The 16,949-nt window shown below is 44.2% G+C and overlaps 1 protein-coding gene across 5 annotated transcripts in view; it reads right to left on the reverse strand.

Moving 5' to 3' along the window:
- Positions 1-10,135: 10,135 nt before the first annotated feature.
- Positions 10,136-16,949, reverse strand: part of HPCAL4 (hippocalcin like 4) — a 43,682-nt gene continuing 36,868 nt past the window's right edge. For all 5 annotated transcript variants that reach the window (XM_033956951.1, XM_033956954.1, XM_033956950.1 and 2 more), the window contains exons 3-4: positions 16,659-16,874; positions 10,136-14,139 (exon numbers count right to left, since the gene is read on the reverse strand). In XM_033956951.1, coding sequence (XP_033812842.1) covers positions 13,942-14,139; positions 16,659-16,874 — 414 coding nt within the window. In that variant the 3' untranslated portion in view covers positions 10,136-13,941. The remainder of the gene's footprint in view (positions 14,140-16,658; positions 16,875-16,949) is intronic.

Below are 16,949 nucleotides of genomic sequence, written 5' to 3' on the forward strand. Positions count from 1 at the left end.
CCCCGGGACTGTGCATTTCCCAAACCAGAAGAGGTTAAAATGAATGCGCTGCAAGAGGGTTTTTAAACAAAGACTGGGGCAAGTTCCTGGAGGAAAGATCAATCTGGAGTTTCCTTTTGAAGGACATTCCTTCCCCCCTCCTCGTCTTCTTTCCTTTTTATGTTGGCCTTTCTTGTAATTATTATATTTCATCTATACTTGCCCATTGTTTTCGTGTCTGGTCCAAATTTGTCTGTCAATATGTCCTTGTAAGTCTCCCCCTTATTTTTAACAATCTATGATAGGCGTTTTAATAAAACTTGGAAATAGAGAATGACACGGTGACAATTCATCACCGGTCCCGTCCCCGCGGGAAACCATATTCATGTCATTCTTTAAGGAGAGAAGAAAGAATCAGAGTATAATTGAGCACAACCACTGACCCGCAAGCTTTGCTTTGAAGAATGCTGGTGTAGAAGGACCGAAGTTGAAATTAGACACTAGAAAATTACATGGATGTTTTCCCGCGGTTATCCGCGGGGACGGGAACGGTGATGAATTTTGTCACTGTGTCATTCTCTACTTGGAAACTTGGATTTTGACAGGACTGCTTGTCCTGGGATTGGTAGCATGGAATCTTGCTACTCTTTGGGACGTCCTGGAATGTTGCCCGTCTCACTGCTGTAACCTCACGCAAGCGCTTTCCTGCGTCTGTACGCGATTGTCCTCTCCACTCCACCTCACAATCACATACAGAGTGAGACGCAGGAAAGCGCTTGCGTGAGGTTACAGCAGTGAGGCGGGCAACGTTCCAGAACATAAGGTAACTATTAGAGGCAGTGTAATCTCGTGCTGGAGGTGAGAGCTGAAGGCGGTTGTAGACACAACTACCGGACACTAAAGGCACAAGTTAGAAACATAGAATATGACGGCAGAAAAGGGCCATAGCCCATCAAGTCTGCCCATGCTAAAGACCCACCCTCAGAACTTCACCCCGCTAGAGATCCCACATGCATATCCCATTTCTTTTTAAAATCTAGCACGCTGCTGGCCTTAATCACTTACAGTGGAAGTTCATTCCAATGATCGACCACCCTTACGGTGAAGAAATACTTCCTGGTGTCACCATGAAATTGCCCACCTTTGATTTTCAGTGGATGTCCTCTTGTGGTCGAAGGTCCTTTAAGAAAGAAGATATCGTCTTCCACCTCGATGCGGCCTGTGATATATTTAAACGTCTCAATCATGTCCCCCCTCTCTCTATGTTCCTCGAGCAAGTATAGCTGCAATTTATTCAGTCTTTCCTCATATGGGAGGTTCTTGAGTCCCGAGACCATCGTTGAACCGACTCAATTCTCCGCATATCTTTTTGATAATGTGGTCTCCAGAATTGAACACAATATTCCAGATGAGGTCTCATTATGGATCTATACAAGGGCATTATGACTTCAGGCCTCCGGCTGACGAAACCTCTACGGATGCATCCCACCATTTGTCTAGCCTTGGATGCAGCTTTCTCCACCTGATTGGCAGTTTTCATGTCTTCACTAATGATCACTCCCAAATCACGTTCTGCCTTAGTCCTAGCTAAGGTCTCACCATTTAGTGTGTAAGTTCTGCACGGGTTTCTGCTGCCAAGGTGCATGACCTTACATTTTTTAGCTTTGAAGCCTAGCTGCCAAGTTGAGGACCAATGTTCCAATAAGAGTAGGTCCTGCTCCATACTGTCGGGCAAAGCACTGTTACCTACTATGTTGCATAGTTTGGCGGCGTCAGTGAATAATGTTATTTTACCTTGAATCCCCTGAGTTAGGTCTCTTATGTATATGTTGAAAAGGATCGGTCCCAAGACCAAGCCCTGTGGCACTCCACTGGTCACCTCTGATGTATTGGAGAGGGTACCGTTAACCACTACCCTCTGGAGTCTACCGCTTAACCAGTCATTGACCCATGTCATCAATGTTGCTCCCAATCCCCTCGATGTCATCTTGCTCAACAATCTGCGGTGCGGGACACTATCAAAAGCTTTGCTGAAGTCCAGAGACTCCCCCATATCCAGTTTCCTTGTAACCCAGTCAAAGAAGCTGATTAGATTGGATTGGCAGGACCTTCCCTTTGTGAATCCATGCTGGTGGGGATCCTGTAGATTCTCCTCGATCAGGATCATATCTAATTTGTGTTTAATAAGTCTTTCCATGAGTTTACTTACTATTGAGGTGAGACTCACCGGTCTGTAATTCGCAGCCTCCGTCCTGCAACCCTTTTTGTGCAGTGGAATGACGTTAGCCGTTTTCCAGTCCAAGGGGACTTTTCCGGTACTCAGGGAAAGATTGAAGAGCATGGATAGCGGTTCCGCCAGGACATCACACAACTCCCTAAGAATCCTGGGGTGTAGATTGTCCGGTTCCATGGCTTTGTTCACCTTGAGTCTTGATAGTTCGCAGTAGACGCTGCCGGATGTAAACTTGAAATTTTGAAACGGGTCTTCTGAGGTTTGCCTTGCCTGCAGCTGTGAACCGGTCCCCGGCGCCTCGCAGGTAAAGACTGAGCAGAAGTATTCATTTAGTAGTTTGGCTTTATCAGAATCCGATTCTGCATAATTCCCGTCTGTTTTCCTGAGGCGTACTATCCCATCTGTGTTTCGTTTCCTGTCGCTAATGTATCTGAAGAAGGATTTATCCCCTTTTTTTAATGTTTTTTGCTAGATGTTCTTCCATTTGAATCTTGGCCTCTCTGACTGCCGCTTTGACTGCTTTAGACCTGGTCAGATAGTCTTCTTTTGCCACCCTGTTTCCTGTTTGCTTGTAGGAAATAAAAGCTTTTTTCTTTTCCTTAACAAGATCCGAGATCTCTGCAGTGAACCACTGGGGCTTGTTTTTCCTCTGGCGTTTGCTTACTGTCTTTGTATAGCTGTTTGTTGCCTCATGCAAAGTGCATTTCAGGGTTGACCACATAGCCTCTACATTAACGTTTTCAGCTTGGTTTTGTAGCGCCCGATGAACGAAGTCTCCCATGCGTTTAAAGTCAGTGCCCCGAAAGTCGAGGACCTTTGTTGATGTGTTTGATCTAGTGAAGCCTTTCTTGATGTTGAACCATACCATGTTGTGGTCGCTGGAGGCTAGCGTATCGCCTACCAAAACTTCTGAAACGTTTTCTCCGTTGGTGAGTATCAGGTCCAGTGTCGCCTGATCTCTAGTGGGCTCCAGTACCATTTGTTTGAGTCGCGCTCCTTTATGGAGGTTAAAAGCCTTCTGCTACCGCTGGTAGTAGCGGAAAGTGTGTTCCAATCAGCATCGGGCATATTGAAGTCCCCTAGCAGTACCGTGTCCCCTCGTAAAGTGATGTTCTCTATGTCTTTGATTAATTCCATATCCTTGTCTTCCTGTTGTTATGGAGGTCTGTATACCACGCCAAGATACAGGCATTTTTCGTTTCCTCTGGCCAGGTTCACCCAGAGTGATTCCCTGGTGTACTTGACATCCGTGATTCTGGTAACTTTGATGTTATCTCTAGTGTATAGTGCTACCCCACCCCCTATCCTGCCCTCTCTGTCTCGACGAAGTAAGTTGTAACTTGGTATAGCCATGTCCCACCCATGTGAGTCTGTGAACCAAGTCTCAGATATCGCTATTACATCGAGGTCGGCGTTCGTTATTTCTGTCTCCAATTCTAGAATTTTATTGCCTAAGCTGTGTGCATTAACATACATACTTTATGTTTGCTAAGACCCTGTGTAGAATTTCCCGCCTGAGTTTGAGTGGCTCTTATAGTATTATTTTTACTGTGTGTACTTACCTCGGTCTCAGAAATGGAGTGTCGACTCGCCTCTCCTGGAAAATTACTTACTGCGCTGGTACATGAGTGGGTACCCTCCCCCAACTTACCTAGTTTAAAGCCCTTTGAAGTAGGCGGGCTAGTCGATGTCCAAAGACGTTCTTGCCTCTTCTGGTCAGGTGGAGTCCGTCTGATCCCTGCAGTTCCATAAAGAATTATTCTGTATAATCCCGGGGGCCAAGTTTGAGACCACTGTTATAGATGATTCCTCTTGGCTAAAAACATAGCCAGGAGTGGTATATAACCATGCCAGTGTGCAAAATAGCGATATTGTATAGTAAGGCCTTAAGCATATATCAACCCTATAAAGCAGTAATGCAAACAAAATAAATGAGGGGAAGATAATTCAATAATTATATAAAATGATTAAATAGTTAACTCTAACAACATTCATAATTGAAATCAGAGCCATAATAGCATCTAATACATCAAATCTAAATCAAAAAATTGTGTGCATAATAGCGACAGCATACAATCATATGCAAACTAAAAAGAGTTCAATTATGCACAACTAGAATGTTATACCAAGTAGTACATTGGTTGAATCCAGGGTTTAATTTCTGGAGGAATAACTCCTGAGCAGCAGCTTGCAGGGAAGAAAGTAAACTCGGAGCAAATAACAGAGCTATTCCCCTCCCTCTCGCCCTTTTCTGATAAAAGGTATGGAAAACCTTTCATCCGCTGAGAGATTGGAGAAACTGGGACTCTTTTCCCTGGAGAAGAGGAGACTTACTAAACTAAACTAAGCCTTAGGTTTATATACCGCATCATCTCCACGGAAGTGGAGCTCAACACGGTTTACAAAGCTTAAAAATATAAGAAGAGAGGAGAATGATTTACAAGAGTGTATGGATAGAAGGAATATAAACAGGAGAAGAAATGATCTTATGTTAGAAAGATGATTATGTGTTAGAAAAGAGCCAGGTTTTCAGTTGTTTGCGGAATAATTGGAGGGAGCTCAGGTTCCACAGCGGGATAGTGAGATCGTTCCAAAGGCCCGTGATTTTGGAGACGAGGGACTTTCCCAGTTTGCCCGCATAGAGGATACCATGCAGAGAGGGGAAGGATAGTTTATGTCTGTGGGCGGATCTGGTGGTAGAAGGCCTTGAGGCGTTAAAAGATAGTGGGATTAGGGGCGGAAGGATGCCGTGAATGATCTTGAAAGCCAGACAGGAGCATTTGAAATGAATTCTGGAAAGCACTGGAAGCCAGTGAAGATTGGTAAGTAGTGGGGAGACGTGGTCGAATTTGCGTTTTGCAAAAATCAACTTGGCTGCGGTATTTTGTATAAGCTGGAGTCTGTGGAGACTTTTTTTTGTAAGGCATACATAAATGGCATTACAGTAGTCGAGTTTGGAGAGAATGGTGGATTGTACAAGGATGGCGAAATGTTTTTGGTGAAAGTAGGATCTTACTTTCCTCAGCATGTGGAGGCTGAAAAAGCATGATTTTGCCAAGGAATTGAGGTGGTCGTTGAGGGAGAGAGAGGAATCGATAATGATGCCGAGGACCTTGCTTGAGAACTCAAGGTGTAGAGCCGAGCCTGTGGGTAGTGTGAAAAGGGTAGGCAGGTATTCTAATTTTGGGCCGAGCCAAGATCATGAAGGGCATAGAGAGAATGGAGAGGGACAGATTCTTCAAACTTTTGAAAAATAAAAGAACAAGAGGGCATTCGAAAAAATTGAAAGGGGACAGATTCAAAACCAATGCTAGGAAGTTCTTCTTTACCCAACGTGTGGTGGATACCTGGAATGCACTTCCAGAGGGCGTAATAGGGCAGAGTACGGTACTAGGGTTTAAGAAAGGATTGGACAATTTCCTGCTGGAAAAGGGGATAGAGGGGTATAGATAGAGGATTACTGCAAAGGTTCTGGACCTGTTGGGCCGCCGCATGAGCGGACTGCTGGGCACGATGGACCTCAGGTCTGACCCAGCGGAGACATTGCTTATGTTCTTTCTCTATGAACTGTCATCTTTTGCTCCTACCTGAGCTGAAGAAGGACATCATTAGGTATTTTTCTGTTCTTGGAGGGCTCACAGTCTAAGGCTAGGGACTTTACTTTATATATATCTTAGCTAAATGCTGTGCATCCTGTTTTATGTCTCTGGGCCATGCGACAATTATTGTGCACTAAGCTTTCATTTTTACCTAAGGCAATGGAGGATTAAGGGCCCCTTTTACAAAGCAGCAGTAGCAACTCTCACGCAGCAAATACACTGAAGCCCATAAGAATTGAATGGCAGGGGAATCGCTACTGCAGCTTTGTAAAAGGAGCCAGGGCTTTTCACTCTCTAAGACTGCAGTTAGGCTTCTGGGCAGAAGGGGGGGCATTAGACGGTTAAAAGAAAACTACATGTCCCAGAATGCCCTGCGTTTGCAGCAGTGCTGAGTCAGAGGGGTGGGACTACGGGAGGACTTTAGGCAATCGGAGAGGTCCTAGGCAGGCACAATTTGGCTGAGGTAAGCCAAGCTTTGTTTATAGAGTGGGAGACAAATGAGCTAGAACACAAGGCTTTTACATGCAAATTGTGTGTTTGTGTCTTGACCTCTCCTAAAAACCTAATCCAGCCTGCCACACCTAAGTGACGTCCAAGATGGAATCTGAGTTGGGCTCCCCTGGACCTCAGCTCGCTGCTCTAGCCAATAAAGAAGGTATCACCTTATAAAAAAAAAAGCCCAATGACCCAATCATGGTTTATTAATTTAGATTCTGTCTGAACCAAGGTGCATTACATTGTACAATACATAATCATGAATAAAACAAAGAAAACATACAGACATAAAATGTACAAGTGTATTCAAATGTTCTTTTTCTCTGTGTATTGCTGCAATCAGACAAGGGCTGCCTCATGTTCTTGAAAGCTTACGCAATTCCTTGCAATATTGCACAGTACGCACCACACTAAGGGCCCCTGTTACAAAGCCACGCTAACGATGCCTGGGTTTCACTGCACTTACTGCAGTCGCATCGCAACCACGGCTTTGTAACAGGGGCCCTAAAGGTCTACATGCTTCAGCAAATGAAAATCCCTTTAGCCCTTTTGCGACGATTCTCGTGTCAGATAAAGCCAGGAATGGTTCAATGCATTTAATTTTTCAGTTAGAATATTAGAACCAAACCCAACAGTGCAAAGAACTGTTCTGCTGAGTTAGAAAAAGATGAAGGGGCTCTGTGGTAAAACTCAGCACCTCTCCTTCCTTCCCTCCACTGTTGCTGCTGTCTTCAGCAGGTCTGCCTGCTTCTGCCTTTACACCCCTCTGCTGGGAGAAGGGGGCTTCTAGGGGTTTGTCTGGGGTTATCTTTCGTTTGCTGCTTGATCATTCTGGGGCCTGAAATCCAGTGGGAGATACCTATAAATGTGTAGGAGAGGCTCCCATCCAGTTATCTCCCGCTGACTGGGTGATCCTCAAATTCTCAGTAGCAAATAATTGCATAGTGCTGCTGAAAGTCTAAGGAGACCCCTGAGAACTATGTGGTTAGTGCCAGGGTGGGCTGGGGCAGAGCCAGGAGATTACCCAGGCACCACAGACATTCAACAGTGGTACTCGGATAACTATGCCAAAAGGCTGAAGATGTATGTGGGGGGCTGGGTAACTCCCAACAGGCTTCCAGCTGTCGGATTTTCAGCACGGATAGGTGCCAGACAAAATTGAGCAAAGTTGACTGAATCTTACCCCCCTCCATTGGGCTGAAAATTTCTGGGAGTAAGGAACTGGTTCTATTTCAAGGGCTGCACTCGGGAGATGTTTATTCTTTACAACTTATATATATATGTATATACACCACTTTTAGGAAGGAACGCATAAATAACAGTTTACAGAACAGGAAAAAACCACCATCTATCGTTCAAAAAGGAGAGGAGGGAGAAAGGAAGAGAAGCATATTTGGCGGTTCTTCTGCAGGATACCAGATTGTGCCACTTGAAATATGCCTGCAGACAGGACAAGAATCTTTTCACATTTTCATTGCTTTGCTAAGCCTCTCCCAGGTCTGATATACTCTCTTTTATTTAATAATGACGGTAAGACACATTTTATGATTCTTAAAGGTTAATAAGTGTCCTGAGGCCACAGAAGGGGCAACCAAAGGTGAGAAGATGTGACATCAGCTCAGAAAAGAAAGAAACCACATGTTGAGGGAGAAAGAGACAATAAAGTTATAAAGCCTTTTTCTGTGGTCTCAAATGTGCGTTCACCAACAAGAAACGTGCACTGATTTGCATGCCATGCACAGGCATTGGGGGAGCAGGGGTGCACACAGAAAGCGCATGCATAAAATACACTTCTGTTTGGAATATGGTGCCACATTGAAGCCCCTGAACCTGTCTCTTCGGGGCCTAAAAGCAGAGGCCACTTTTTCTTGATAGATTACCAGTAGAATGTGTCAAGAATGTGCCCGCAGTCTAGGTGTGATTGTTGGCAGCAATCTGCCCCGCCCAGACTCCCTGTATGTGAATACCCACTATAAGACATAGCATGCGTGTTTACAGAACGATGCTTAACCAGTCATTAACATTCATATATGGTAGCGTGCAAGAAAAAGGACCAGAATATTGGCATTCACCTGTGTCCCACCTTCTAAATTTAGCTGGATATTTACAAAATTATTCCTTAATTGTCAAGTCAAACATAGGAGAGGGAGTGGGGGGGGGGGGGGAAGGGCAAATCTGCCACTTGAATATTCTCTGATGGTTGCTCCTGTACATCATTACATAGGCCAAAGTGATTTGTCATTTTGTGGGGCCTCCAGACCCATTTCTACTTTGAGGTGAGAGGGGTGGTCAACTGTCCAAATGTGTAAAGCAGTCAGAGGTCAAATGCACTCCTGGGGCTGGTCTTGAGCAGTTTCTCATCTACCAGAGTAGTCAAGAGTCAGAAGCAAAAGCAGATCAAGTCAACAGAAACGTCTAAGTCTGTTTAGGGCCATGGTGCTAGTTGTTCAAAGTTAGCAGTGTCCAAAGTCCATTCTCAAAAAATACATCCCCAATTTTATTTTATTTATTTATTTTTTTAATCGTCTGCTTCTATGTCCAGCCATTTGATTGTCCAGACCGCTAGCTTTATACTACATTCTCGTCCAAAAAATCGTCCTAGAACAAGACCTTTTGGATGTGGGCAGGGCCAGCAAAGTGATGGACTGGACACCCAGACATGGCAACAGAGTAGTGGGGCATCTTACAGGGCACTGCTGTGAACTTCACAAAAAGGGTGCCACATATACATCTCACCACAACTCCCTTGCAGGTCATGGAGAGCCCCCCCTCCCCAAATATCCCTAAAACCTACTATACCCATCTGTCTACCACCCCAATAGCCCTTATGGCTGCAGGTGCCACCTATATGGCAGTAGAGTGGGATTTGGGGGGGGGGGGTTGGTGGGCTCACATTTTCCACCATGAATGTAGTGGTTAGAGTGGCTTATGGGCCTGGGTCATCCTTGCTATGGTTCACTAGCCCTTCCTCTCCACCCCCCACCCCCATCTACTTAAGCCACCTCTGTGCAGCTCTACTAGGCTTTCCTATGCCAGGTGCTGATGTTTTGGAGGCAGATGTGGGGAGGGGGGGCCAGTGATCATTGGGGGAGTGTGTGGTGTCTGTATTTTGTGTCTGCAGTGGTTATGTGGTCACTTTGGATACCTTTAGGGCACTTCGACCTATTTGTAGATCGCCTAAGTCACAACGTATAAGTTCTGTCCAGGCAACCTCGCAAAACTTTCGATTATCCCTGCAATATGACTAAATCTAGGCCGGTTCACATCCCGCCCTCACCACTCCTTCAAAAACGCCCCTTTCAGCTCTGGGTGCACAGCAAGATTCAGAGACCTAAAAAGTCTCTGAATATGTCTAAAAACCTGGTTTGATTATCAGCACTTGGACCAACTGTCTTTTAGGTCGTCCATGTGCCGATTTGGGCAGGTTTTTAGTGTCCAGCTTTCGCATCCATAATTGGCCACTGAGAAAACGAGTGCGTGGGCAAGTCTGATCTCCGTTTGGTGTGTTATTTCTTTGCCTTTGAATACTTTATTGAAAGCCTCCTTTGAAGAGCGACCAAGTGCTATTCTGCGGAGTATTTCTTCCCTGCTAGTTGCTTCTTTGTTTTCAAAAGAGCCCAGTAGATTGAAATCCTTTACAACTTCTATTCTATTGCCTTCAATATCAAAATCTTCATCATTTTCCATCATGTTTATGTTCAGTTCTAATCTTATATTATGACTTTCGGCTTTGACTTTTCTCAGTAGATAGATGAGCGTTGTATCATCTGCATAGCGCAGCAACAAAGATCTGCTTCAGTGGTGAGGGGCGAGCAGGATGAGGCCTAGACAAGTGGGTGAGCCAAATAGGTTTTACTGGTGGAAATGGGGCTTCTGAGTATTGCCAGCCTCATTGTACCGTGTGGAGGTGGGAAGAGAACAGGCATGTTGCATGCAGGGAATGTGGTAGAATGCAAACTAACACAGGGAGAGTGCATACAAGAGAGGAACATACACTGTCCCTTCCAAAGCTGCTGCTTCTACTGTACAAGTGTCTTAGCAATGGCAGGCCCACAAGCACATTTATTCATTTAAAACAATCTTCTATATCAAAAGCCTGCCAGACTTTGCATTTTGTAAACTCTAAACACCATGCCATGCACACTTACAACTGTGTTTTGACTTCAGAATTGGCTCTTTCCATCTGTAGAACCCAGGAAACCTTCTAAAATTGCTGGCATTGTAACTAACAGAAAGAGCAGATCCATATCCATGCGTAATATTTCCAGGGACAAGAGCCAGCTCTATCTGGGTGTAGTTTTCCTTATTGGTGAAAAATTATTGCTCCCTACGTTAACCATGGCAAGGGCAGAAATGATAAATCCAGTGAAAGCAATCACCAGGATTAAAATTTGGCAGTTGAACAAAAACCCGACACTCTTCCTCCGATTCAGCAGGAGAAAAGTGTCCACACAGTCCGCGTGCAAGATTTCTATCTGCAATTCAGAGTCAGAAACGAGAAACTGGCTCTACATTTTCAGAAGAAAACACCTGAGGGACATTTTCCCTTTGAAAAATTGCTTGTGGTCAACAGGTACAAATTACCCGTATGCCTACCAGCTCCCTGTTGGGTTTAAAAATGACTCCCAAAGACTTATATTGCAGTGAACAACTTTACCACTGACTAGGAGAATTCCAAATCAGGGATCAAGTCCCAAATCTCCCAGTGCTGCTCCTTATGACCTCCCCATGGGAACAAAACGTTTAGGCTTCACCTAAGCACAGGACTTTATGGTACTGAGATCTTTAGGTGCCAGGACTTTCAGGCCTGATTCTCTTATCTCAGCCTGAGTTTTTTTTCTCTCCAGCAGCACCCCAGCTATGTTCTCTCCCTGCTTCCCTCGTAAAATCTGGTAACCCTAGATACGAAACTATCATAAAATCCTTCCCTTTGGAGGTTAGGATAGTACTTCCCAATCCCTCTGTGACTGTGACTCCATGATTTCAGCAAAAAAAATATTATGTGACCCCCTCACCCCCAGAGGTGTAGCACAATGATGCAACTTTGGAAAGCCCATTTGGGTCCCAACACACAGCTTAAGAAGCTGTTGGCTAGGATAACTCTGGTCTTCATTCATTTTTAAGCTGGAGTCAACAGAGCTGAAGGAGAACCATCAACTATCTTTCCACGCAAGGCTATGACACTGCCATAGGAGGCAGGTGCCTGAGCACCCTCAATATTGACCAGGAAAGAGTAATTTCCATTGGGTTTAGCACCCCAATCATTTTAACACCTTGGCTCCTCTGGACACTGCTGACCAGTGTGTGTCAATGACATCTGCCCAATCAGTCTATCTTCAAACTTTTTATTGTATGCTGAAGAAGGTCAGCATTTCCACATGCATTTTCTTCATCTACTGAGAAATGCCTTCTCCTTTAAGCATGTGGCTTTTCTTCCCATCCACTTTCCTCTTTGTGTCATGAGCTTGGGTAGAGAGGTAAAGAGTAGCAGAAAAACAGCCATAATGATGATGAGGGCTGCCCCAGAGGGCTCCAGGAGGTTTCATTGGCCCCTAGGCCTTGCATTGAAGAACATTGAGCTAGAGGTTTCATGACCCTAGTAACAAGACTTCAAGGCAACATCAATCATATCTGCCACACCAAAATAACCAAAACTGATCATGTCATCTAACATTCATGGAAGGTCCTGACATCTTCCAACTATCCACAACCCACTGTATGACGAGAATTACCCACATTTATCTCTCTCTGTCTATATAAGTAATCAAAGCTGAAGCTGTACAACAAATGCATAATTACAGTCCTTTAAAACTGCCCTTACGACTGGCAGGGTCTATTTGTAGATCGTTATTAACAAGACAAGCCTTTTACCTGTCAACTCACTATGGAAGTGTGTAATTCACCTTCTGTGCTATTCTTAAGAACATAAGAATAGCCTTACTGGGTCAGACCAATGGTCCATCTAGTCTAGTATCCTGTCTTCATGGAGGCAAATCCAAGTCACAAGTCCCTGGCAAAAACTCAAACAGTAGCAGCATTCCATGCTACCATCCCATGTCTGTCTCAACAGCAGACTATGGACTTTTCCTCTGATAATTTGTCCAAACCTTTTTAAAAACTAGCTACATTAACTACTCTTAATACACAAGCTACTACTACAGCTCAATGTCAACCACCTTCAGCTCTTGAGGTGGCAAGTGTTGAACAGTTTAATGCAAACTGAAGGACCTTCCATCCAGAATAACACATGCTACACCCTAATAACAGCCCTGCAAGTGCCTAAGAGAGGCAGCAGTGCTGTTAGGAAGATGCAGGATGGGAGCTCAGCTAGAGCAGCACAGAGAAGGAAACTCAAGCTAGGAGAAGGATAAGAGAATTGGGCCTAAATGTCCTGGTACCTAAAAGGAGGCACCTTAACGTCACAAACTTGTTCAAAATGGGTGTGCATTTCCCATCTGCTAAAGGAGCAAAATAGATCATATATATCTGAAAACAAGTGGACAGGGATTCAGTCAGCAGCGATAGTCAGGCCCATCCGGAATATTCAGTGACACTATCTGAACAGAGCCACTGGATATCCTCATAGACCATCTCTGTTTTATCCGGAGAGAGCCACTGAATTTCCTCAAAGATCTCCTCTGTACTACCTAGAGTGTTGCAGTGATCTGTGGGCAGATGAAGGGCAGTCCACAGAGTTGGTTGGCAGCCATATTCAGACTCTAACTGGATAACTATCCAGCAAAAAGGCTGTCTTAACTCTACCCAGTTAGATAACCAAATAGGGCACTGGATATCATCCATCCTACCACACTATCTACCACCTAGCTACTGGCACTGAATATCTGTTGTTAATTCATGGCAGCTGGCATAAAAAAAAAAAAACCAAAACACTAACCCCTGTAGCTCAATACTGACCCAAAAGGAAAGGGTTGAGACATGTATACAGTACTGCCTTTTTGTAGTTACACATTCAAAGCAGATTTCATATATACAGGTACAGTACTTATTTTGTACCTGAAGTAATAGAGGATTAAGTGACTTGCCCAGTGTCACAAGGAGCAGTGTTGGAATTGATCCCACAACTTCAGGGTGTTGAGGCATCAGCTCTTCCACTAGGCCACTCTGTTTTCCTACCTTAGAAATGCCTCCTTTTATCTCAGCTCTGGAAACCAGCATTTGCCTGTAGCTTGAGAGTTCATCATGGTTGCTCTACCAGGGAACCTGTCTTTAAAAAAAGGGACCCCGGTTTAGGCCACTGCTTTACTCCCATGTCTTCTGAGCTGTCAGGTGCTCACCATTCCTGCTACTGAACAGAGGAAGAAATCTTTTTCCTTTACCATCATTCAGCTGTGGATACCACTTACATTTTCACTCATTTTAGGGATGGGTAAATTAGGATCAGCTGCAGCTATTCTGGCTTTAAGAATCAGATTGAGGTATGAGAGATTGTGACGTTTTACGATTCACTTTGACTGAGAGTATCTGATATGGAGTTCAGTTTGGGGATGTTGGGGGGGTGTTAAGAAATATTTTGCTCAGGGGAACAGGTTCTAAATATAGTATACAAGACTTGTAAGGGCTGAGGCAGGGGTGGTCGGCTGGACTGTGACAAGATTATTAGCACAAACATTGCTTCTATTTTTGCATATCACACTGCAAGAGGAGGACGATGGAGGGGTCACTCTTTGCTGCTTCTTTGAACTCCTCTAGAGTGATTTGATCATCTCTGTCTTTATCCATCTTGGTGAAGATCTTTTCAACACGTTGCTGAGGCGTCAGTCCATCCTGATTCACTTTCATCATGATCCCTGACCCCACCATCTTGTAAATAGCCTGGAGAAGGATGCGGTGAGTTGGCATTTCAGCATGTGTTCATGTGAGATGAAAAGGAGACAGAAAATAAAAAGTCATCGTTACTAGAGAGAAAGTAAATCTACATTGAAGTCTCTTTTTAAGGACTCTGACTCATGATTACAGTAATGGAAAGTACAGTCAACCCTCAATTTTATGGACCCAGATTTGACGGCCTGGATTCTGCAGAGGGTGTGTTTCATCTTCCTCCCTGCACATGCTCTTGTAACGTTAGATGATATTTGGATGACAGTGAAACAGATCTCAGTTATCAAATGTTCTAGTGAGGAGGCTGCAGAGCAAGGACATGAGGAGAGGAAGAGGATTCAGATGAAGATGCAGACGAATTGGTAGTGGAGCCCATGATGGCTCATGTTCACTTTTATCACTTACACTGATGTATCTGACAAGCCTGAGGTTAAACCTTACTATGAGCATATGAGAGGTTGAAGAGAAATTGTGATCCAGCAGCAGTATAAAGAGGGAAGGAGCTGAAGCCGAACACTTTCTCTGTCCTGTAATGCCCGTGGAAAGACTGTCAAGAGAACCTGAGGAGGCAGATGCTCATCAAAACCAACATTCTTACATCTAAACAAATCTATTAGATTTCTTATGGTTTTATTTCTTTCTTTATATTTCTAGGCCTTCCCCTGGAAACAACAGACAATCAACAATTATGGACACTCTTTCACCGAGGGTTGACTATATTGTATTTACGACTTAGCTAGTTACCATCCCACCATCTGAGGTTTCAGCTCCCAAAAAATACAAGCAAGATATGTACTTGAAATGTACTGTAAATTACCTACCGAGAAAATTGGTCAGAGTCTGGTACAGATTCCCTCGTATTATATGACATTCCATTTAATGCTTATAACCTGCACTAGCCTTCCAGGTTCAGGGCAGTTTACACTAATAAGAGAGACCAGGCCATCCCTGGGATATTTTCTATTTCAATATCCGTATCATGTATGGTGTCTCTTTTCTATTATTAATAGCGTTCTTTTCTTCCTTTTCGTCCTTCAAGTTATTCTGATCTCTCTAGACCTTGTAGCCATAACACACTTCTTTTGAAGCTGCCTGACCTTAGCCTCTGGAACCTGATTCTCCTTACTGGCCATTCTTTCATAGCCCACCCCTCCTTGGTCATTTCTACCCCCTGGTATTTGCTTTCTAGAGTTCCACAAGGTTTGATTGTCTCAGCACTCTTCAGAATCTTTCTTGAGTTTACTTTATCTATACAGCTTCTCCCCCCCACCCCAACTCTTATTCAACCTTCAACGTTTATTGCCTCATCTTCCAAACTGGCTCTCAGAAAACAAACTATAACTCAACACGGTGAAGCCTGAGTCCACTGCTTATTCCTAGGATAAGCATCATAAAATCTGTTTTACTCCTTGGGATCTTGCCAGGAACATGTGTTAGCAAGAGGATATTGGGCTTGATGGACCTTTGTTCTGTCCCAGTATGGCAACTCTTATGTATGAATTCCTGATTTTCACCCTTTCCTCCAGAGCCATTACTCTTGACCAGGATCTTTCCTTTCATCTACACATATCCCATGTTATGCCCCCATGTTGTTTACACTGTGGTAGCTTGAGAAGGAACCACAATCTATCTTCTCTCCATATCGTGTTGCTGGCACTGGTTCTCTCTAAATTGGATTATTGCCTTCAAATCTCTTCCAGGAGGATCCCTTCCAAGGTTCTTATCCTCATGTATCAGATTCAATCTTCAGGGCTCTCCTATTTCTCACTATCCTTCTCCTACCCTACACTCCTGAATGTCATTTTGAAGTCCCTTCCTGTTGCCTTGGCATCACTCCTGCTCTTCATGTTTCCGTTCTGTTCTTTGGAACAACAAACCTCTTTATCTCAGGTTAGGGCTATCCCTTTCCAATTTCAAATCACAAGCAATGGCTTTCTACTTCTCGGCAACTTATCCATCACTGTTTGATTAATGTTTCTTTGACTGCAGTGATGGTGATAGGTGACTTCCCCCCAGCCCAACCTTGGTCTTCCCTTCATGTAATATTATATTCTCTCCTCTTCTTCACCATGGTTGTTTGTCCTTTCTTGCACCTGTGGCTGCTTTCCCTTTCTATTACTATGTAAACCTCTGGAGTGCTAGAAGATATGCTCATACACTACATTCTGCCTGGCGGTGGTCAGATGTCTGAGCAGCAGCATGCTGGTGTGGTAGCTTGTGGCTGGACACTGAAAGGGAGGGGGTCCTTTGTGTTAAATAAGAGACCTTCTTTAACCATGCCCCTTTCAGCTTGTGTGTGTGAGCTTATGTCCCATTGCTTGCTTGTCTAAGGGAAAGGGGATGGGGTTTCATAATACCACCTTTCTGTGGCTACAGTTAAAGCAGTTTACATATTACATATATGTATTTATTTGGCTGTGCAGCTGCCAGGCAGGCAGACTCTGCAAGATCTGGCACATGCAGCCCTAACAGACTAACTAATGTGACACTTTAGCTGAATGGGTTTCCGGTACCTCAATAATCTCCAGCATCTCCAGGCGGGTGATCTTGCCATCTCCATCTAGATCATACATCTCAAAGGCCCAGTTCAATTTCTGTTCAAAGCTTCCCCGAGATGTGACAGACAGCGCACAAATGAATTCCCTGAAGTCAATGGTACCATCACTATTCTTGTCAAACGTGCGGAAAGCGTGTTGTGCAAACTTGGAAGCATCTCCATATGGGAAAAACTGTAACAGGTAAGAGAAGAAGAGAGTATTGTAAGGAAATACTTTTTCACAGAAGGGTGGTAGATGCATGGAAGA

The sequence above is a fragment of the Geotrypetes seraphini genome, chromosome 8 (genome assembly GCF_902459505.1).
Source record: "Geotrypetes seraphini chromosome 8, aGeoSer1.1, whole genome shotgun sequence".
NCBI classification, from domain to species: domain Eukaryota; kingdom Metazoa; phylum Chordata; class Amphibia; order Gymnophiona; family Dermophiidae; genus Geotrypetes; species Geotrypetes seraphini.